Raw genomic sequence first — 23,737 nt, 5'->3', positions numbered from 1 at the left:
AACCCACTCATGCGGGTTCTTTTCATCTCTGCTTCCCCCTTTTGTCACTCCTTTCCTTTGGTTCTCTTCTTCCTTCCATCTCCCGTTTCTCTATTTTTCTCTCTCTTGTTCTAGGCCCGAGTCTGATGATTATAAATAGATCCCAGTCCCCAAACATGTGTGTTAGTGCCACCCCACATGCCACTGGCAGACGTTAATCACTACATGTCTCATTTCTATAGAGTCTTCAAAGGAGTCCTTTAAATTGGATGATGCAAATATTTCTAGAGGTTGTAGGAGTAACACTTCGAAATGAGTTTGTCGCAAACCTAAAGATGCGGAGACTCCACAATCTGCCGCCGCTGTGTGTGAGAAGCTTGACTCACCTGCTCTTTGTACCTGCGTGCTTCCTCCATCCCAGACCAATGCAAAAACTATCAGCACTAGGTGTAGCCGACAACTCCCAGAAAGCACCATGTCTCTCGCCCCCTTTCTTCCACACTTGAAAAGGAGTCACCGATGCATCCAACTGTCTGAAAAAATTAGAGGAAAAACAAAGAAATTAGAGAAAAAAAGCAATGAAATGCAATGTACTGTCTCGTAAGTGTTCTACAACTAGTGTAAAAACACTTCTGGAATAGTTCAGACACAAACAATCCCTGCAGTGGCACCGTTTTGCTGTCCCTCTCGCCCACTGCACCTGATACACATCACCACTGCGCATGTCTGTAACCTCTTTACCCTACTAAGGGCATTGGCTGCTTGCTACATAGTGTCATGCTATTCATGACACACTACATACATATATACATAGTCAGATACATATAATGCCTACATAGTAGATTGGGATGCACAGCAATTGTCTGTTACCACATTGGCTATGGTGAGTTTCCTGGACACGTTGTGCTGCTGCAGCAGAAATCATTGTCCTGTGTGTTTTGGCTGTAATTATAAGTAAGAATAGCTGTGGCGACCATGAATAGACTACAGCATTAAGAAAAACAGCCAATACATGTTTTATTCGCCTAAAAAGGTTGGACAGCACTAAAGCAATATGCAAAAGAACCAACATATTAAATAAACTAGTGACGCCCACTCCCTTACCTTTGTTTGTGTTGCCTTTTTTGAAGAACCAAACTGATACCATTTAGTGCATCATCCACAAAGATCATCTATCAATGGAGACTTTCCTTCATCTTAATGAATCAAAGTCCAAAATACCACTATTGGGGAATCAGAACACTATGGCACCCAAATATGGGTCGCCTATGAGGATTACAATCTCAGGGACCGAGTCAACGCCCACCTACAGTACAGGATCTGGTGATTACATTTCACATTGAGGTCATCTTTATACACCAAAGTGGAAAGAGAAATGCAAAATGTGCTTCATGAAACCAGTTTACTATAAGGAGAGGTTAACATATCTATAGCAGACACAGGATCCACAGGACCACCTCTCGCTCAACACTAGGAGTACGTGGAATTGGCGGAGTTTCATTCCGCGGAATTACAATAAACTTCTACGCCATTGGAGGTCGGAGCCTAATCAATTCAAAGAGTCTCTTCCTGGGTTATCTATACAGTAAACATGGATGGGGAAGTGGGAGGACACTTAGGGACAGATATATATTCTGGCAAACGGGGTATTCACCATTGGCCTCGCAGATGACTTTACATCCACCAGGCCTTGAATAATCTGCCCGCCAGATTTATAAATGACTGCCAAGAAGGCGGTCATTTATAAAGGCATTGGCAGTAACTGCTGTCATGGCGGTTCCTGTCAGTGCATTTTACTGTTCCTTACAGGGCTGAGCCAGAAGGACGCCACCCTATAGAAAACATTATTCTTTTTTCTTTTAAAAAAGAAAATCCCGAAAAGGGATTTTGTTTTGGTAAAGAAAAAAAGTAATACTCCCCTCACCATTGGAGGCTTCTCTCATGGTGGGTTAAGCATTAAAATGTTTTTACTGTTCCTTTCCAGCAGGTTTTACCTAGCGGTAAGAAACAGTAACTAATGACTACATATCCGCCCATCCAAATTGGGTGGATAGACATGTAGTTTTTTTTCTGACAGCCCTTTGCTTCCCAAGGCCATTGGAGGGGGTTAATCACGGAGGAGACAAAGTAGTCTCCGCTGTGATTAACCTAAAGATCTGCCCGCATTTAAATGCAGTGAGTGGACCGCATTCTTAGCGGGGAGGATGCTCCGTTATCCTTACCGCCAAGAATTAAATAGGGCCCTAAATCCTCATTTAGTCCAAGCATCCCAGAATGCCCTGTGCTCAGGCAGATGCTGCTATCCAGACATTCCTGCCCTGGAACATAGCCCTCTGTCTGGCGTGGGAAGCCAGCCCTGCTGATGGCGTCAGGTGTCCACTTGCTGGGAAGGTTCTTGCCTTTGTGTGTAAGAGCCCGACAACCCATCATTACAATGTAGTCAAGAAGTCACAATTCAACCCAACCATTGACTGAACCAAGAGCCACCTCCTAGAGCTCAGTAATTCAAAATCTGACTTCTTGAGTGATCTTGATTATTAGCAAACTTCAAAAATAAAACACAGTAAATTGTCAGTATGGGATTAAGAAAACGAATTTCTAATTCTACTGCCCATGAACAAGCCCTTCAGGGACAAAACCCAGGAGATGTTATGACCACAACACCCCAAACATAAACGTGAGTTCAGGCGAGTCTCAAGCAGTCTGTCAAGCAAACAACAATACAGAACACAAGGCAGTCCCTCTCTGCTGCCACAGGAGTGCCTGGGCTGGAATGCCCTTGACTCGTGTATCCTGAAGGCCCTTTAAGTCAGGAACACAGTCAGTAATTTGGAAGACAAAACACCATCCCGTTCTGAGAGCCATTTGCCCTTTGATTAGGTACAAACAATTGTCTTTTTGAATAAAATCAGACAAAGACTCCTTATTCACTTGAGAACACGATACACATATCTGAGCAATCTGGCAAACAAAATGCTGAACCTATCATGGTCCTCGGTTTCTGATCTTCTAGGCCACTTTTCTAACCTAGATAGATTGATTTTCCTACCTTGGATGGAACCATTCTTAAAATCCAATCTTTGGGACCATGGAAAAATCAGTTCACAAAGAACCTCAGAAAAGTCCTGTCCCAATTACCTTCCTGCTCCCCATGCACTTGGGCTACAGACATATCCCTGGTACTAAGATATCATTTACCCAGAGTTGTATCACCGGCTGAACACAAAATGAATGCCTATGAGACCCTTGTGCACTACTTTTTATCTCTTCACTATTTCATGTGAACTTAATGTTTTCTGGATCCCTAGGTTGATTGGATTTTTTTCTCATTAAGCCTGGTTGGGCTGTTTGTAATCATGCCACACTTTGAAGTCCTAGACATAAACCAAACTGAAAAAATCCTGGGCCTTTATATATTTATAGAGAGTGAACCCAGCCTAAGAGGGCATCAGAGCACCCTGAAAGTGAGAAACATAAACTCCTGCCTTAACTTGAAATACAATTATATTTTATTTAGGTTAAATCACCAATCCGCTTTCTGTCACATAGATGCATTGACAGGTATATTTTGTCTTGAAGCATTCAGCAGATGACCACTTTATATGTGGCCACTGTTCTAGAGGACACAACCAACAAGAGTGGAGCAACTGATAACCTTAGTGCAGCTGCAGGTATATCAACTCCCTTCCACCTTTAGCTGATTATAGCTAGCTTTCTTTGTTGGGATTCAACATTTTCTGTATTCCTTATGGGGTTTATGAGGCAGAGAGAAGACCGGTGGTGGCTGCTCCTGGAAAGCAGTAGTGAGGTGAATAGGGGAGGTAAAAAATGTTTTAAAATAAAGATCACTTACCCGCTGCTCGGCTGGCTGGCTGGCCGTCACCTCTCCTCCATCCTCCCTGTCCTCTTCCTGGCTTCTGTATGAACAGGAAGCACCCAGGCTCCCCTAAGACAATCACAACGCTGCAAAGCAGCATTGTGATTGGTCTGAGCACCATGGTTCGGCGCTCAGGCAGGGAATGGGAGCCTGGGCATGTTCCTCACCAAGCTGTAATGCAGCCTGCGTGGAGAACATGCAAAGTGCACATGACTGTTTGGGCGGCCCGAGACAGCCGGCCAAACGTTCATGAGCACTTCGGAGGGTGCCCACCACTCCTCCCCCCTACACAGTCCAACCCCACCGCACAAAACTGCCTCAGCCTAGAAAGATAAAATGATAGTAACAGCGCGTTATCATAATTTTATTTTTCCTTTTTAGCAGTGCGGCGACGGCAGAGGGGTGACGCTACTCCACCTTAGAGGAGAAGCCCCTGAAGAAGACTGGCGCCCAATATATGTCAGGAGGGCTGTGTGCAGGATGTCCAAGTAAAATACATTTGCACATAATTGGTCAATCTAGAAAGCCATTTGCACTTGTAACATACCTTTATAAGCACAGGATTTACAGCTTCTAGGCCTACGCCACAGGTAACTTAGCAGCTGCCGCAAAGCCATTTGGGTAATAAACCCGTACCTGGAACTTGTGTCAAAAACAGAAAAATCCTGGTAGCCAAATTGACTCATCATTATCTTTGTGTTCTGTCATCACTTCCTATCTATATCTACTCGGCATCTTGAAAAGGATGCATCTTTTCCCCTTTGCTTATAAAGTTCTTATCCTTAATGTACTTATTGCTGTGTGGCGAGGCTACGGCAATGTGTTGTACCTTGATTTGCCAGAGCAGCATACGCTGCAGCTTGTCCAGAACTGTGCAGCTAGGCTAGCGCTCGACCATAAGAAAATTGATCCTATTTCACCTGCTCAGGTCTCTGTAGGCTGGCTTCCTGTGAGAGAGTTGCTTCCTGTGAGAGAGAGCGGCTTCCTGTGAGAGACAGCGGCTTCCTGTGAGAGAGTGCTTTGTGCAAATCTCTCTGTCTGGTCCACAAAGCACTTTTCCATCACTGGTTGACTCTATGATCACAGATGTTGTGTTTTATGGAAACCTAGAAGCCGCTTCCATTCAGAGGATCCTATGTGAGTGATCGTGCCCAAGTTTCGCCGCTCGACCACTGGTGGCAGCGGTTTTTCAGGCACAGCTGCCAAACATTGGGACTCTCTCCCGAGATCTCAACCATCAGAATCTTCTATTTTGAAGTTTAGGTAGAGTGAGTCCCATGTATGTGGAAGGGGTTGTTTAAAACCTATTAAGCGTTGGAAGATTGTGAAGGACCTCACACGCACATGTTTATAGACCTTCATAAACTTCTCGCCAACCTTCTTCCATCCTTTCAAATGGTTAGCGATTTACTCCTGTCAAGGGCTGTGGTAAATCCCTTCCCATAGCGGGAGATGGAATGGAACACCCCCAACGTTCACGGGACTCCGTGGAAGGGGTTTCTCTAAAGAGAAAAAGTATATTCCCCTTCTGAAAAGATAAAAGAAAAAAACATGGCCATTGCACTGAGGCTGTGTACTATGAGCATAACACTGCATCCGGGAAATGACAACACAACAAAGTTACATGGCTTTCCCAGGATTATATCTGAAAATGCAGCTTCCCAGGCATGCTTTGCAAATGTGTCTTCAATCTGCACCCACGTGGAAATGTCACCTTCAGGTGCACTTTTATCACTTTTTATAATTGTGCTCAATGAATCTAAATGAGATTTATTCGCATAATGTTTTTCTTGTAAATTATGTGTGGATTTAGCAGTCCTGGACCTACGCTGGTGACCGGAATCTTAGGTAGTGTGAGCTGGATGCAGATCAGAGCTCCTCGGTGCAGTATATCATCTATATTTTCCCAGATGTGTGGGGTTGGGGAGAAAGACCCACACGTTAATGGTATATCTGTTTAGATTCTTGCTAATTTCCGTTCAGAAAACTCTAAAAGCTGTTTGCACCCGGATATGGGTGGGTGGGAAGGACCCCCGCAACTGTACACTATATCTTTCTACATAGTTCCAAATTTCCATTAACAAAACCTTGGCTAGCTTTCCTATAAAGTATGGACTCATTGGACACTGTACGTGGCATCCAGGGCCCTATCACATTCCATCAAAATAGAATATGACATCGAGTCCCTCCCTCCCCAAACATCACAATTTAACTGAGCAGATGGTGAAAAGGAGCACACAATCGTGTGTTAAACTTACTTTCAATATCAGCTATTATTCTGTCCCACCAGAATAAAGCTCAAAATAGTACCTTACTAGTGTTTTCCTCAAATTGTCTGTTTATTGCAAATACTGAGTCATGATGGCAACAGATTACACACTTTTGCAAGAGTCATGAAACAACCCACAACGAAGCCCTCCCAGAGATCAGAGGAAGGAGTGAATATTGGTTTTTCAAAGATCCGCCTGCCTTCTCCTGGCTGGAGCCCTCATAACATGCTGAGAACGCCTGTCTTAATGGGTCTGGCTTGCTACACCCAGCCTGTAAAGTGCATTCTTTGCCATCACCTGCCATTTCCTGAAGATCATTAAGCAGTTGTAGTCTGTGCCCTGGCCAATTACAGACAAATGCAATAAGTATGCCATGACAGATGATCAGACAGTAGAAACATGTGAATTGTAGATGAAAAGGATGCACAGGATTGTGGTATGTTGGGATTTAAAGTTATTCAACACAGTTTCTTTGAATTAAACGTCTCAATTGGCTGTTTTGCATATTTCAAAGTTTTGGTAAAATGCATCAGATGTGTTCCAATGTGAAGGAGAGAAGTGAAATGTTTTACACCCTGCAGCATAAGATACCCCGGCATACGTACTGATAATGTGGGTCTTATTACCGCTGCCCGGAAAATGATCCAGTCCCTCTGCCACTCGCTGATCCTGACAATGGGGATCCCGGTAACTAATTGGCAACTCGCGTCAGAGTTCCTGGCTGATGAAAGATGGAAGTATGATGGATTATTCGGAGATGGATGAATATGTGACTTGAATGAACAAATGGATGGAATGGTGAAAGGGTGGATAGAAGGATCGGGGATGGAAAGTTGAAAGGGTGGATGGATCGGTGGAAGGGGAGATGAATAGAGACTGAATGGTCAATCGATGGATGGAAGGGATCATTAGGGGTTTGGTTCCATGTTGGTGGGGGGGGAGTTAATTTGATGTTGACTCCCTTGATCGTACCTGCGAGGTCTACCTAGCACCCAGACTCTTTCTGCCGATGCAGCGCTCTGAGGTGACCAAAAGGCATTGGGCACCTCAGCCCCTCTATTAAACTGCTTAATAAATTGGCAAATTTAAATCATTTTCACCCCCTTTGGCATATGGATTCTAAAGAGTGTCTTTTTTTGTTGCCTGCGATATTGAAAGCCCATCTGTCTCAACAAGGTATGCATATGTATACCCTAACAAATTAGGATGTCCTAGCACCTGTTGTTTATTCAACAGCCCCAAATATTTAGCTCATAACCATCCCTTTATCAAAGCTCATGGAATACCCAGTTTGTCTTGTAGCAAGCAGAACAGCATGAATATTGAGCTTGTCTCTAAATAAACAAGCATTGGCAAAGTCAATAGACCTGCCCATTTTATAATTAGCAAGTTTGTGTATGCAGTTGTGAGTCTGAGCTAGTGATTCAATGGTCAGACCGATGAGTGAGTGCATCACTAATTAATGAGTAATGGTTGACTAATGAGTGCATGGAAGGGTGAGCGAGTATATGGATGACAAGAGGCCCCAGATGTTATAAAAATGATGCAAATTATCAATATTAAATCATTGCAATAATTCTATCAGGTCTGGACACTAGGGGTGGGTGGAAACTGCAGAATTTCACTCCGTGCGAATATGCGGAGTTACATAAAAATGCAACAAGATTACAAGGAGTTCCGGGCAATGGGCAGAAAAAATGCATGCATGCATGCCACGCATCAATTTAGGACCAGCTGTGCATTGCGTGCAGGAGAATCAACACCGATCTACTCTAGACCCAGCCCTCTGACCGCGACCGCTCGCATTAGAAAATCATGCCGGAAGGCTTCCTAGCGCCCAGAAATCTCGCTAGGGGACGCAAAATCCGGTTCATGCTCGCCAGCTCGCTTGCTGGGGCCTCACCTTGTTCCCTGTGTACTTCAATAGCTTGATCGGGAAAACAAATTCCACCATGTGGCGATTGGCAGAATTTGGCCAGAACTCCATGTTAAAAGAGTAACATGGAGTCACCAAATTCCTCTGATTCTGCAAGCAGAATTAAAAATTCCACCCAAGACTAATGGACACCATTGTAACAAGAAATATGTAATGAATTGTTATAATATGCCTGTGCAGGCATTAGACATGTTGTGGGCACCATCTTGCAAAGGGACCCTACAGTATGTCAGAAATTACCACAATTATTCCTGGGTGAGTTTATCCTATATGCTATATAAAATGAGAATATCAGGTACAAGATATTCTTTATCTTTGAAAACTGTAAATCTTCTGAAAATTTGCTGTGCTGGACTCCCTGACTAGTTTTCTCCATCTTTTTCTGTGCAGATGATAGAAAAAGCGGAAGTGACCAATACATATGATTTCATGAAATACATTCGAAGTGCCCAGTGTGCATGACTTCCTGTCATTAGTTTGTCAGATCACTAGATATTTATGAATCATTCACAATGCCCATTTTATGCCTGCCTGTATCTGCCACTCAGTCCCTAGGTCCACCTTACAAATCCCTCTACAATTGCTGCTCTGTGCTTCTGCTGGGGTCTTTCAGTTTGATTCCTGTGATGAACAGACTTGCACTAGAGACCGCTTGGATATTTTGTCCTCATTTTATGCCTCTTCCCTGCCTGGCACAGGCACATTTGTCAGTAAGAATGGGGGAGGGGTGAAGATTTTCCAACTATCATGCTGGGGCATCATATTAAAATATATTATATGCGATGCAGGGAACGAGGGGGCTTCAGCGGTAGGGGAGAGGGAGAGGAGAGCATACTTTTAGGAGTATGTAAAACACATTATTTTGCAAAATAAGCAATATTTTTAAGACCTTCAAAACAGAGACAAGACAGAGAGTGCATGTGTGTGTGTGTGTTTCATATGTGCGTGTATTTAAAAATCCCAGGTGAAATCCAACCGATACCTCGCGATTTATGAGAGGGTGTAACACCCTATACCCCCCCCCCCAAAGCCATGCCTTTGATGCCCGAGTTCAATTATTGCCCCACTTTTCACTGTCTACAAGTGCCCGTGTGCGGCCTGGAAGTGTCCCAGTACTCGGACTGTAGCGAGACTGGTGTGGTCACCTAAAATCAGGTAGCATAGTCAACTGTTTGCCCTGGGTGATTTTTGGGTGGTGGAGCTGTGCATCATTTCCATTATGTACACACCGAGGGAGTCAGGACCTGTATTTAATGGGGTGTTGGCAGCTCTTCAGCTCTAAGTTTAATTTGCCCAATTTCGAAGCCCGTCTTTAGCAAAGCTGTGCATAGAGTGGTGCATTAAATGCCCTCCCTGGTGGTCTCGCCTTTATGAAGTGTGCTTGGGGTCGAGTTGCGGTTCATCTCTGTGCAGTGTCACTGATTGAGGCCATCACCTCCTACTTCTCCCCCATTAAAACCCTTTCTTTACAGCGCTTCCAAGCACCGCAGTCTCATATGTGACCCATCCTGGTGAGCTCTACGTAGTCAACTATAGTGGCATAGGTGGGCTCATAGTTTCGCTTTAAACGCATTGCCAAAAAAAGCCAGCAGGCAAAGTGCTGCTAGCTAAAAAGTTAGCAGTACTTCGAAAAGTTTGAACTATCACAACTGACAGGCAAAGTGCTGCTAGCTAAAAATACAGGCCTAGTTTGAAGTGTCACAACCGACATGGGACCACTGGGCAGCTAGTGCACTGATGCCTCAATAAGGTTTGCTTATTTGAAGTGCAAAAGGTCTCGCATTTACGCAAGTTCAAGCTATTGGCATTGTAAATCACAATGCCTTTATTTATGTTTTAAAAACGAAAACAAAAATAAAAGGCATTGTTATTTGCAATGTCAATAGCTCAAACTGGTGTAAATGCGAGACCTATTGCATTGCAAATGCTTGCTTTGTAAGGAGTTTGATGAGGAAAGAAGGCTTAGACAGCAAATAATGAGTGTGTCCTAAAGGTGGTATTTTCAACTACGTGTTAACGATTGCCACATACGAGTGCACACAAAGCGCGTGCACAAAGAGATGGTTACAGATACGAAACAACTAGATTTCCTAGTATTTTATTTGCGCTGTGTAAATCCATCTGAAAATGCTGACAAAAACCAAGAGGCAGCATCGCAAATAAATACAAGCATTTGCAATGCAATAGGTCTCGCATTTACGAGAGTTTGAGCTATTGGCATTGTAAATGACAATGCCTTTTATTTATGTGTTGTTTTTTAAACAGATAAATAAAAGGCATTGTCATTTACAATGCCAATAGCTTAAACTCTCGCAAATGTGAGGCTGATTGTATTGCAAATGCCAGCTCCCATGCTATAAAAAAAATTAAAAAGCATTAGGAGAGAGCATGTCCTGCCTGCTGTGCTGGGAGGCTGTAATTAAAGCAAAGCCTACCAAGTAACAACACTCGTAACAGGGGGTGTTGCCATGGGAAGTTACAAATTGAGACAAGGTGGTACTAAGGAGGGACTACTAAGCCTATTGAGCAAAGAACAGCCACAGTCTATAGTGGACAATGACACAAGCCAATTAAAAATGTGGGCGAAGAGGGGAAATACGCCACACCCACCCCACCCAGGAGGGGAACACGCCACACCCACCCAGGACAGAAAACACGCCACACCCACCCAAGAGGGGAAACACGCCACACCCACCCAAGGGGGCCTGGTCCGACATGGCTGCGGCTCGGTGGGGCTGTCAGAGAGACCTAAAAAAAGGCTGGATGCCACTTGTGGTCACTCCTACGTGGCATCCTAAGTGTATGGTGTGGTTGAGGAGATCTACAAGGTGCAGGCCTAGCATGCCCCATTTGCCACAAGGCGGCCATAGCACCCCCACCCGATCGCACCTCCTGCATAGCAGGCAAGTTTCTGATTGCTTATGTTTGACATTGCCATGATTTAAGTGTGCTTATGTGTGACATCCCATGCTTTGTGTGACAGTATGAGTGAAAATTAATTGTGATTAAGTGCCACTTTTTTTTTCAAATGTACTTGCGCTGAGATAGTGCTGCTCACTGGTGGCACACTGTCATCGAATTTAAACTTAGCTTTGTCTGCAGAGGGCACGGATCACCCATCATCCGCCTCATACAATGTGCACACTGTCCCGAGCATTAACCATGACAGCATGAACGTCAATTCACCAAAATGCCAGGGATAGCGAAGTGACATCAAAGGCCATTTAACATTTACTTTCAGTCATACATTCATGTTTACACATACACACATGTTTACACATGCATACACTCGCGCTCACTCGCAAGCACGTCCACAACAAACATTTAAAAGCATTTTTAACTTGCCTCAGATGCCAAGCAGGGTCATTTTCCAGCTAAATGTAATCCATTCTTTATTACGCTAAATTCACTGTTAGTTTAATAAAAATTGATGGAAAACAAGGAAAGTAGACCTGCCTCGGAGGTCAGGGGTCGCGAAGGCAGTGCCAGTGGTCGCAAGGGGTAAGCCAGGGGTTGCAGCTGCAACCCATGGTGACCCCTAAATGATGTCCATGAATGACAGCTGTTAATCTTTCCTTAACCCCTTATCTGTCCTGGCTGCAGATACAGCAACTAAATGCGAAGTTTCACAAAAAGTGGCAGAAAAAGAACTGCGTCTGAGCCCAGAGCAACTTTCCAATTTTTGTGACTAAATCTTCCAGTGCAAGAATGACTAACTATTTATGTTAGTCTGACCCTTGATGCGTGGCTCTTGGCAGGGCTGCTGCAGCTGTGTGGCAGACCGTTTAAAGCGTGGCAGTCCAGCGTGGCTAGTGACGAGAACGGACATGGAGAGTGAAGGTGCATGGGGCGGTCTGCGTGCCATCCGGCAGCTCAATGTCCAATTCGCCAGAGATAGCTGAGAGCGGCTCGATCTGGTGCAGAGCGGCTGAACACAGGGATTGCAGCAGCCGTGGTGATGTCACAAGGTGCCAGCCTGGAGTGCCGCTATCAGAAAGGCTGAGCCACGGAAGGAACTCGGGAGCCCTGTGACCAAGTGCGCCCATGGTGGTTGCCTGCCACAACTTGGAGAAAAACACTGCAAGTCACAAAGCAAATTAGTGTGGAGGCACATCAGCAAAACACGGATTTTATTGGGCAGAACTGTTATGCATAAGCCCTCCTATTTAGGTATCACGACGGCTTAAAAGGGGTAAATATATGTACAGCAGTGAGGCAACCTACAACATTACATACATTTAAAACAAGCGTTGGCCGCGCGCGAGCGGCTGGAGACGCAATATGTGGTGGGGGAGGGGGAGAAGCGGGAGTTGTGTGTGCGCGTGCGTCATCGTGATCGCGATCGCTCTGAAAGCGAAAGTGATCGCGATGACGCACGAGTTTTCAAAGTGCTGCTGGCGGCCGGCTGTGCGCGTGCACGATCGCGTGAACGCAAGCGTTAGGCCAGCCAGCAGCACTTTGAAATTCCCACATACCAAATGTCTCTTCGAGCCAGCGCATGCGCTGGGCTCAGCGAGACCTAAAAAGTAGGGAACTTAAAGTGCTCGTTACCAGCTGGAGAAGGCATTTGAGCTTCCACCTCGTTGTAGATTTTGTCCGCCGGTTTCTCTTTCCAGCTTGTGAAAGGAGTCCTTGGCAGGTATATTCTACAGGGATGTTGACTCGAAAGGTGTATTATAATCTTGAAAACAGACACTTTTTCCAACTATATTCACTGTCGTTTCCTGAAAGTTGCCCTTGAGTGAATGAATCAGCTAGGAGCGTCCAGAGACATGTGGCTAGTAGGTGGTGCTGTTACACGACTAGTTGTCCATAGAAGAATAAACAAGGAGGCAATGCTTGCTCCCGCAGGCAAAACGTTGTGGGATGCTAGGAATGCAACTGACACCCTGCGCGCCCCTGCTCGCTCCCGACAGCAAAACACAGTGGGAGTGACCCGTAAACAAAGAGGTGGGACATGCGCCCGCCTTTGGCCATTTGCGTGCTTTCATTATTGAAAGCCACAAGCAAAGGCCAATCCAATATGTGGGAGGGGTCAGACCCATAAGAAGAAGTTAAGAGTGGGAGGAGTCAGACCCACAAGAAGAAGTTAAGAGTGATTACAAGAAACCTCCCCATAGAGCAGCGCATGCACGCTGCACTAGGCTCAACCTAAAAGGAGGGGCAATGATAGCTGTGAGTGGAAGAGCATACAGGCTGCAAGCGTGTGGGTGTTTTTTTATTACTATTATTATTTTTTAATCAGAGATTGTTTCCCATGTATCATTTCTTCATAGCAAATTTCAGGACCCAAAGTCTTTTGTCCCGAGCCCATTCCGCAGCTCCTGCTGGTCTCCAAAGACACTGCTGTTCTGTCAGGTGGAGCCAAGTGATGGTTTCCTGTTCAGCCACAGGTGATTTTCAGACAAGGTCGTTCCACACCCTATGAGTACATCATGGACGTCCATTCACAAAACTGCAAGGGTAGCAGGTGTCATCAGATCCCCAATGACATTGCAGGAAGTGGCACCATATGACCTCTGATCTGCTGTCACCATAAAATGGTATTTCACAACCTTTCACTCAATTGAGATCACAGGAAGTGACATCACTTAAGTTAATAAACAGGAACTAAGTGCAAGTTGCTAAAAGCTCACAGAAGATACAAAAAAGCAGCTAAATTTCAATTTTAGTTGCCACCAGTATTTTAACTAGAATGTTGCCAAATTATGCTAGAGGAATAGGTATCACTTATCCAGGTACAATAATCATATGCGACAGGTCGTCATCAGGAATCACAGCCGAAAAAATGCCCAGGCAGAAATATTGTATGCTCAGGCATTCACCAGCTTGCTCACCTGTCCATCCCAGAATGTTTCCACAAATTATAAAATTCATAGCACAAATACAATCAGAATCTTTTTTTAGTGGACTATTCTAATCTGAATATGCTGCCATAGCAGCGCTTAATTTGGGCTAGTGGTTTCAGGTGCTCAGCACCGGCACATAATCACCAAAATAGCTGCTTTGCAGGAGTGCCAGTTAAGGAGATTAAGTGATTTGCCCATAATCACAGGATGTTGAGCCGACGCCGAGGCTCAAACCTGGTTACCCAACTCTGTAGTCGGCAGCTCTGGCCATAAGGCCACATCCTCTCCCCACTTTCATGGTTAGTGGTTGGTTCTGTTTTAGGCGGTGCTGACAGGAGAAATGGGCTGGTGCAAGCTGCCTCCTGCCGAGAGCCCCAGCACACGCAAAGTGCTTAAACCTGGCTTTTTAATGATTAGCTTAGTACGCTCCTCCATTTCTCTGTTGCCTCACTGATGTCTGTGTTTCTCTACCCCTTTCCCCTTGGAAGTCAGCGCCTAGACACCCGCGGGTAGTAGCGCGCTTTTGAAATCCTAATTTCATTTCACGTATTCCTTTACAAATTAACCACTGTCCCTAGAAATTCAAAAGGAATAAAAAAAATGCTATATAGAATACGCCATCTAATAAATGATAGAGTAAATTGTATTTAGTCCTCTGAAAGTATCACTAGCTGCAAAAGGCCCTTTTAGTCTCTTATGTAATAAAGAAAGATAATCCTTTAAGGAGCGGAACACTGGAATGCACACACACAACTCCCACTGCACATAGTCAACACCCCTAGGCACAGTCCCCAGCCTCCAATGTGCAGCGCGACCCATCCCACATGCAGTGCCAGACAGCAGTGCCACCTTCCACCTCCCATAATCAGCCCTAGCCTCCAGTGACTACTGCCAGGTCCTCCAGTGCCACGTCTTCAGCGAGGGCAAGTTCATGCTGACCTTCCGATGTAGCAATCTCTCACGTTATGCTTTACTGTACCTTACATATGTGCCATTATTATTGACCAGCCTGTGCTTAAGAGAGGGCATTATTTTCAGGTTTGACATTAGCCAAGATCTTTTGATTTAAGTAAAATTATATATATAATATACTACTAGGAGTTTTCAGTCCTCTCTCTTCATCCATTGGACTGTTCTAGTGTCATTCACATTTTCCCCCTCCCACTACAGTCTCGGGCAGTAATTCGGTCCACTTCATCTATTGGCTAACTCCTATGTGAGTGATGGCATTCTGCCTTTCGCGAAGAGCACAACGGCACGTAAAGTAGCTCCATTCAGTACTAGTGACTATTATGACAATTTGTACCAAAAAAAGTTCATGTTTTTGTTTAATATTAGTTAAGGCACAGCAGTTCCCTCAACAATATTATATAACTACCATGGCAAAACTGAACAAAGCATCGACAAAGCCAGAGAGCTGGCAGCCAGGGCCACACAGTTTGGTTTTACCAATACTTGTTTTTAATTGGGCGCATCGTCCTAAAATGAACCAGATTAACTCAAAGCGGATGTGAGCCAGGGCAGACCTGGACCCTGTTCATGGCTCTAGAAGATAGGGCAGATTACATGGCGATCATATCATGCTGGAGAGAACAACCCATGGTTGCTAGATTATGAATATGCATTTCCTAGAGAACTTACCAATACTTCTCATTCTTCTCATTGTTCTAGTATTCCCTTTTTTCTGATTCACTCCAATTTATGTTTAAGCCCTTGTCCTCTCTTTGCCTTGGTGTCTGCCTCCCATGCTGTGTCCCTGTCTTGTCCTGTTGTTCTGCTCTGCCTTCTCAGTCTCTCATCCAAACTCCCTACCGTACCCTCTCTTTCGGTCATCTTACTTCTTTCCCTTCTCTGTACCAGCCATCCCTGTTTCACCTGTCTGTCTGTTTGTCTCTCTCTTTCTTTCTCTCTCCCTTGTCAGTGTCTCCATCACCTTTTTATATATGTCACCTGCCTCCCCTTTTCTCAGCCCTCTGTTTTCTCAACTGTTTGTCCTTTGTATTACCTCTCTCAGCTGTCTTTCTCATGTGTTGCTGTCTCTTTCTAACTCCTCCAGTCCAGTGCTTAATTTGAACAAGTGGTTATTGGTGCTCAGCACCAGCACTCAATTGACCACACCAGCTCTAGTGACAGTCCACCACATGGTGGCGCTGCCTGTTTAATTTTGAGATGAGCACAACAACTCTGTTTATTAAGTCAAATTGCATTGAAAAATGAATACGACCGACCTCTCACACAATTATTATAACTGTGTGGGCTGAAATAATCTGAATTGTCACACCTGTAGGAGTTTGATATTTAGGTGTTATGCTGATACTGTCATTGGCAGTGCTGGCAGGGGCAGTGCGTGGTGCAGGCTGCAGTGGCCTTTCAAAATGGGCCCAGGCACTTAGGGGCAGATTTACAAGCCCCCTGCGCCACCACTACGTTACTTTTCGTGACGTACTGGTGGCGCAGGGGGCTTCTCCATATTTACAAGGAGAGGAAAAGCCACCCTGCGTGACTTTTCCTCTCCTCGTAAATATGGCCCCTTCACATGCAGCACTGTGCGTTGAAGGGGCGTTCCATGGGTGTTGCTGTGGGTGTTCCCACGCAACACCCATGGAACTAGACACATCTCCAGATTTACGAGAAATCGTAAATCTGGAGATGGGTGTGAATGCTACGCCACCCTAGAGGTGGCGTAGCGAGGCGCAACGAGGAGAAATGTTTTCATTTCGCCTCGTTTTTTCCTCTTTCAATGCGTGCTGCATTCTACAGCACGCATTGAAAGAGGAAAAAGCCTCTTGTGATTGTTTTTGTGCAGGAAGGTGTCCTTTCCTGCACAAAAATAATCTGCCTATGACACAGGCATCCTTGCACCATGGTGCAAGGGTGCCTGCACCGGCGCATGGCTGCAGTTTGTGCACAGAGATGCAACATATTCTTGTAAATATGTCGCATCTCTGTGCTTTCCAAATTAACGCAGCACGGCGCAGCTAAATTACTTGCTGCACCGTGCTGCGTTAGTTTGTTGTAAATCTGCCGCTTAATTTTTTACAAATCAAGCACTGCTTCAGTCTTCTCCGCTATCTCAAAGAGCTTTCTCACTGATCTCCTTAACATTTCTATCCCCTCACTATCCAACCTGTCTCAGTTAAAATGTGAAGGATACTTATAACATGGAATTGCTGACGGGTGCTGACTCACGTTCCCCTCAGTGCATTCATGACATGAGATCTGGCAAACAGTTCAAGATGCCTCTGGCCAGACCTTAAATTTGAATACGTTTATCCGACCATTCAGTTTTTTCTGGTGCCATTGGTATTACCCGGAATTTGTAAAGCGTGAACTAATCATCCTTAAGGGTCTCAAGGCAACTCTCTCTGCATCTTCTGCACGATCTTCAAGTGGATCCCATCTGAAGCCAGAAAAAACATCACACACACACTCATTACCAGCAGACTGGACTACGGAAATGATCTCTACACGGAATTAACAAATCCCTGCTACAGAAACTCCAGACTATTCAAAACACTGCAGCCAGACTCGTCCTCGGCAACCCACGACATGAGCACATGACCCAACACCTGCGAGACCTCCACTGGCTCCCCGTCAAGAAGAGAGTAACCTTCAAGCTACACACCCACGCCTACAAATCCCTCCACAACATCCGACCCAAATACCTCAACAAAAGAATCTCTTTACCTGCACCCAAAAGAAAGCTACGCTAGGCCGACCTCGCCCTAGCAACGCCCCGTGCATATGCAGAACCAGAAATGGGGGTAGAGCCTTCACGTCGCAGCCAAAGCCTGGAACGAACTCCCAGTCAACATCAGATGCTCCTCCACCCTACACACCTTCAGGAAGAGCCTCAAGACCTGGCTTTTCGGCTGACCCAGAGCTGCACCCCCCAGTGCCTTGAGACCCTCACGGGTGAGTAGCGTGCTTTATAAAACCCTGATTGATTGATTGATTGATTGAAGGCGCTGGGGGCCATTGGGGAGATTAAGTAAACTATTGCCCAGAGTCACATGATGCTGTGCTGATCTACCTCCAGTGCTGGGGATCGAACCGTGAGCCCTGCGCTCGCTCTGGAGTCAGCCGCCTTGGCCGCTGCGCCACACCTCTTCCAAAATCCTTTACTGCTTCCAACATCTTACCAAGTCTGGCAGCCTGGCAAGGTGAGTGTCTGTCAGGCTGACCTTTGCTCTGCCTCACAGACACTCATGCTTTGCAAAACTGTGGGGCACGGTCCCTGATTTGAACACTTTTAAACACTCACCTTCTGCTGATTGTCCTGATATGTTTTGGAAATGAATTCCATAGTATGGAGGCCAGCACAGAGAAGGTGCCACCTCCCATTCTTAAGAGGATGGTATTCGAGGGAGGTGATGGTGACTCTGGCACTGGCGGTCAGTAGGAGAGTTGTTGTTACCAATGGAATAGCAGTCGCACTGACTGGACCTGGTAATGATAGTCACTGTCCCCTTTATCCTACAATGATGTTTAATATACCCAACCGACTCTGAAAGGCCAGGACCCAGCAACTTCATGGATGCCTTCTGAGAAACATTTGGGGAGAATAAATACATAAAACGTGTGCTCTTTCCTTTACTTTTATTCAGAAAACGAAAACGAAGATGACCTTCCCTTTTGGTAGTGGTTTTGTTTCATTGCTGAATATTACACATTGTTTTCCTAGCTTCTCCTATAAAAGATGTATGTATCCTAATATTGTTTATTCTGCACCATTAACTATTTATCCTTGAAGTTTCATTATTCATGTATCTGTTGGCTTAGAAAAAAACTCCTGTTTGAAGAATGACTTTCATTAAGTGCTCTGTTTACTTCATAACTTGTTCTTCTGGGTTTGATTTGCTGGCCTATTAATTATAACTTTTAATGCTGGCTTGCCTGGTGCATGTTTAACAATCACTTCTAATAATAAGGTAAATACCAGGTGACTATTTACAAAAACTCTCCACCGGTTCCAGTTGCTGGCCTGGGGGTGTTCTGGATGGCTAATGAGTTGCTATGGAGAGAATTCAGTTTTCTTCCAAGTTCATCTTGAAATTGATTATTGGTATCTGATGACGTAAATGTTTCTTACTTTGCTTCTTATTTAAGTAGAGCAATTTATTTCATTTTTCTACCCTGCAAAAACGTTCAAACTGTTACTCTGGAGCTTGAGTTAATTACATATTTTCCTAATTTTGTTCATCCTCCCCAGGTTTCACATCACTCAGATAACAGTAATTTCATTGCGTCCCCCTCCGGTGCTATATTTTGTCAGCTTGTCACTCAGGGAAGCTTGTTCTACACTGGGTTGTATGTGTATCCCCGGTTGATTTCACACATCACGCAAAGTTATGATAGATTTCAGTCTGGTATGAAACATCCCTGGGGCACTGAATGTCCTCAGTGTACATTAGGGAGGAATACATGGCTGTGGGCATGTGGGTGGAGCTATGACTCATTCTCTGGGATGATTTGATGATAAGGAACATACCTGTGCTGGGTTGTATAAGGACTCCGACAGCACATTTCAAGCTGAGGTAAACATATATTTTTGTGGTTAGAAGTCACAGCCAGATTTTAAGATGGCCACTAATAGGTCCATCTTTAAAATGCTTCATTATTATATTAGTCAAGCTAAGTGATGAGGGCTTAATTGTAAACATGTATTTTTATAAAGCAAGCCGACCAGTAGCAGACTTTGGGCACTGCCCCAGGTGCCCCAAATTGAGCAGCTTGATCACGCGGTCTGCTGTTCTAAGCCCGCGTCCTACCAGAGACCTTCAATACCATTAACTGAGTGTTCATTTACACACACAGCAGATTTCTTGCTAATGGGGATACTGGGTCTCAGCCCCAACTCACTGAATCACAGCAAGAGACAAAATGCACCATGTCAGATCTGTATCTAACTAACAGAGGTCACCCTGGGACTACCCCCAGTGACATGATAGACAAGCCAGTTCATGTGCCCCTTGATATCTTGAGCACTCTCCACTCTTCCCTCCTTCTACGCAGACCTCAGAGTGTTCTCTCCGGGCACCCACTGGAAAAGGAGGATGAACCCAAGGGTGATTTCCGTGTGACTGTCCTAGGTGACGCAAGGGTTGGTGGGACATCAGGTAGGCTAACATTACATGCCCACTCCTAAGGACACCCGCTACCAACAAAGATCATCTGATTTCTATGAGGAATCCTTACCTCGTCCGTGGGATCTTGGTTCAAGCTCCACACCCTTCCTCAGCGACAATGCATCTAGGACTCTTGCAGAACTGCCAGACCCCTGTGTTGTATTGTGTTTCAGGATTTGTATGGACCTCTTACTACTGGCACAAAGCACTACCTCTGGAAGAGTAAGAGGTTCATCTGTTCTTTACGCAGTGTTTCTAGGGAGAGGGTTTTTAGGGTAACTAAAATGGGAAACGTTCTGGTTACGGGCACGAAGCGTTGCTCAAAACATGTCGCTGTGAACCTTTTGGTTGTTCTTAAGCATTGGATGAAGCAAAGAGGTTTAATAACAGAGACCTGATTTGAAAGAGTGTAAACTGTCCCACACCACATTAGCTAAAAAGACAAGAGCATTGCAAATCAGTGCAGGGATCAAATGTAAAGAAAACAAACAAGCACTGGAGAAAAGTACTGCAGAAAGTTGTTATTGTTATCCTATGAGAAATGTAACAATTGAGAAGGGATGAGAGTGTCCTCTGTGCAGCGGACCATGACCGAGGGTTGTCTGACACAACACCAAGGTTAAGCAATCAATCTGCACACATAACAATTACACAATATTGACTACAGTATATCATCAGGGGAAACAAACATAAGGAACTATGGATTTACTACTCATAACTCCACATCTATTCACCTTGACAACATGTTGGTAGTCAATATAAAGGCAGATCGATATTTAAACTCCAATACTAGGGTAGTAGACCTTACCCAGTCAGCCTCTTTGGCTGACTGGTGAGGGAAGGGAGTCTGATGGAAGGTGGTGGTCGGTCCTGATGAAAGCCTCTTGCTCCAGACACAGCATCCTTTCTAGAGGTGGAGAATCTTCAAAAGGAACCGGTCTGAAGCTTGTAGGCAGCTAGAGCTTCGCGATGTCTGATACGTCGAGACAGCGGTTCTACTACAGGCTCCACTCTATCACCAAAAAGCCTGGAGTGGAAGAAATTCAAGGTTGAAGCTGCTAACGTTCCTTTCCTTTTATAGAGGTTTTGCAGGTTACTCATATTCTTGAAGTGAAAACTTTTAACATTATCCAAAGTTCTTACACCCGCTCTGGTAGTAGTCCTGCCTTGAGGCGCAGCCTTCAAATATTCAGGACCAGCTGTTAAAATCCCTGCCTGTATTTCCTTGAACCCCAGCCAGTTGCGTGTGGGTCCTCAGAGCTGAGTACCAGGTACAATTTCAAACTCATCCAACGGGTGTCTTCCCATCAAGCAATCGCCTCCCTCATCGTTGTTCCTTCTGCACCCTCCGATATAAAGAGGGAAGTTCCAGAGGGCCAAGCAGGCTTTGCTGGCACTAACCTGATTTAGCTCTCAGGGTCATCTCAAGAAGGTACCACCCATCCTGGAGCAAAAAGCTAAAGCCGAAGTTTAGGCAGAGGAGGCCTCTCTCTCCTCGGGTCTTTGACAGACAGGGATTTGTTAGTGAAGAAGACAGAATAGACTGCACTCCTCTTAAGAGCTAGGTAAATGTTCTCCTTTGAGTCGATTAACTAATACATTTTGAAGAGTAAATTGGCCAGCCATTGATGGTGAGATCCCACAAACATTTCTAGACTTTACAACCCAATTTTGCAGCAAAGTGGTGTCATTCTTTTCTTAGGTACATGACTGTCCAAGAAGGCTCTCTGACCTTCCAACTCCATCACTGATCCTCCCAGTTAAGCCCTTTCAGCTTCAGAGGATATCTCCTCCCTTAGGTCAGCCCTTGCCCAAGCATCCTGTAGATGAGGCTCTCACTGGGAACATTTTCCTCCTTTCCGTCCTTCTACTACTTCTGTGCAGGGGCAGCCGAGGGGCAGGGCCCACACAAGTGTGGACAGGGAGGGCAACGCTTCTCTTCAGCTGAAGCCAAGCAGGTGTTTCATATTCCACAGATATTATATAGGTTATTAGGGCAATAGTAATTTGAATTCACCACAGACAATTGCAGCCCATTGTCTAAAGCAGCCATTTGTTCTGACAGCCATGTCCTATAAAAAGTACAGATTTTCAGGTATAGCACATTAATGCTGCAGGGACATGCCTTGTTGCAGGGGCTGCAAGCCAACACGCAATCTGAGAAGTAGGTAGCCCAAATATGCAAGGGTCACTTTTACTTCTCAAATCTGTTCCCTGTGCAACCCTGCATGTGCCCAGAGTGGCAATGATGGCAATTTGGAAATGCAAACCCCTACCCATTCAAAAAGACACGTGGTCGCTGTCCAGAGCCGTAGAAGATCTCAAAGCATCAGGTGCCAAAGGTAACAGAAGTTATCCATAGCCTCAGTCTCGTTTATTTTAGCCACCTGCTGTAGATTTTCCACACTAACCTTGATTTTGCTTTTATATTTTTGTAAATGCAACGTAAAAAAATCTGGCTAACTGCTCAGTTGTGCTGCTTTGTTTACATGGTCTGAGTAGAGGAGATGGTAATTTGTCAGTAGTTGCAACGCTTTATCGTTGAAAGAAAACCTGCAATGTTTAACCACATTCCGGAAGAACTGTTGCTGGTGGTTTTGATGAAAGACTGCACTAAGAGGACAATTGTCTTCCCTTCTTTCTATAAGCAAAATGGTGGCTATGTTTGAAACCCAGATGAAGCCACATGAGACTCAGCACCTAGACCCAAGGATACTCCAACTCTTGTGAATTAAATTAGTGCTGGTAAATTGACTTGTCACTAAGGTAGGCTCTCTCTGATTGGACTGTGACTCAGGTGGGCAGCAGATTCTGTAGCATGATCTGAACCTTCAGATCGTCTGGCCTCACATACATCATGGGCATCTTCTCTTGTCGCTCTCCTCCTCACTGCACTGACCTTCTCTACTCATTGCTCACTCCGAGGCTCTCTTGAGCTCAACATCCTGCCTTACTCCGTGTTTCCACCAATGTGAATGGTTCTGTTGATTTTACGCTACTACACTGAATTTTGCTTCATTAATCAACCACCACATAGAAGTTAATAACTCAATCTACCACTTCATTAACTGGATATACAAAGAGGGCCTCATACAATTGCGGTTCAGACCGCAACCGATTGCTTCTCGCTTGTGGTCCAACTTACGTCTACTTCTGCAGTCCGACCAGAGCATTACGATGCGTGAGCTTGGAGCCAGCAGTCGGAAGGACCGACTAACACAATCTCACGGGCTCATGGAGCCTGTCGGTATGTCGGAATCTCCTCATAATCCCTTAGGGACGGCATTCCCACTGTTGGGATTAACATGCCGGTTTCCAAAAGCCTTTCCATGTCGGCCTTTCAGACATGAAAGGCTGTCAGAAAGCGACTTTGCGTGCCCCTAGCAAGGCCGCTTTGCCCCCTGGCCTACCGCATGCCCCCCCTTAACATCCATGCACCGTGTGGCAGACACCATGAGTATAAACTATATTGCTTATACATTTATATCAACCCATAATCTAAAAATAACCTTAACCCTACCCCTGGCCCAAGCATCCTGCTAACCCTGACACTGCCACATAACCTAAGCCCAAGTATAAACTTAACTCACATTAACGTTTTGACTATAAATAGCTCTAACCATAACCTTAATCTTAACCCTAGGTCTAAGGCCAATCCTAAATCCAACCACACCTTAAAACCCAAACATAACCCTCCA

The 23,737-nt window shown here is 45.0% G+C and overlaps 1 protein-coding gene across 1 annotated transcript in view; it reads right to left on the bottom strand.

Annotated features, from left to right (window-relative positions):
- COL22A1 (collagen type XXII alpha 1 chain) overlaps positions 1-23,737 on the bottom strand; it is a 1,010,593-nt gene that overhangs the window by 884,667 nt on the left and 102,189 nt on the right. Inside the window, exon 2 of the mRNA XM_085604869.1 lies at positions 366-512. Within this exon, the coding sequence (XP_085460995.1) occupies positions 366-456 (91 nt within the window). The 5' untranslated portion in view covers positions 457-512. The remainder of the gene's footprint in view (positions 1-365; positions 513-23,737) is intronic.

This window comes from Triturus cristatus, chromosome 5_1 (genome assembly GCF_964204655.1).
Source record: "Triturus cristatus chromosome 5_1, aTriCri1.1, whole genome shotgun sequence".
NCBI lineage: Eukaryota > Metazoa > Chordata > Amphibia > Caudata > Salamandridae > Triturus > Triturus cristatus.
The sequence above is the reverse complement of the archived record's forward strand: the minus strand, read 5'-3'. Positions and strand labels throughout refer to the sequence as shown.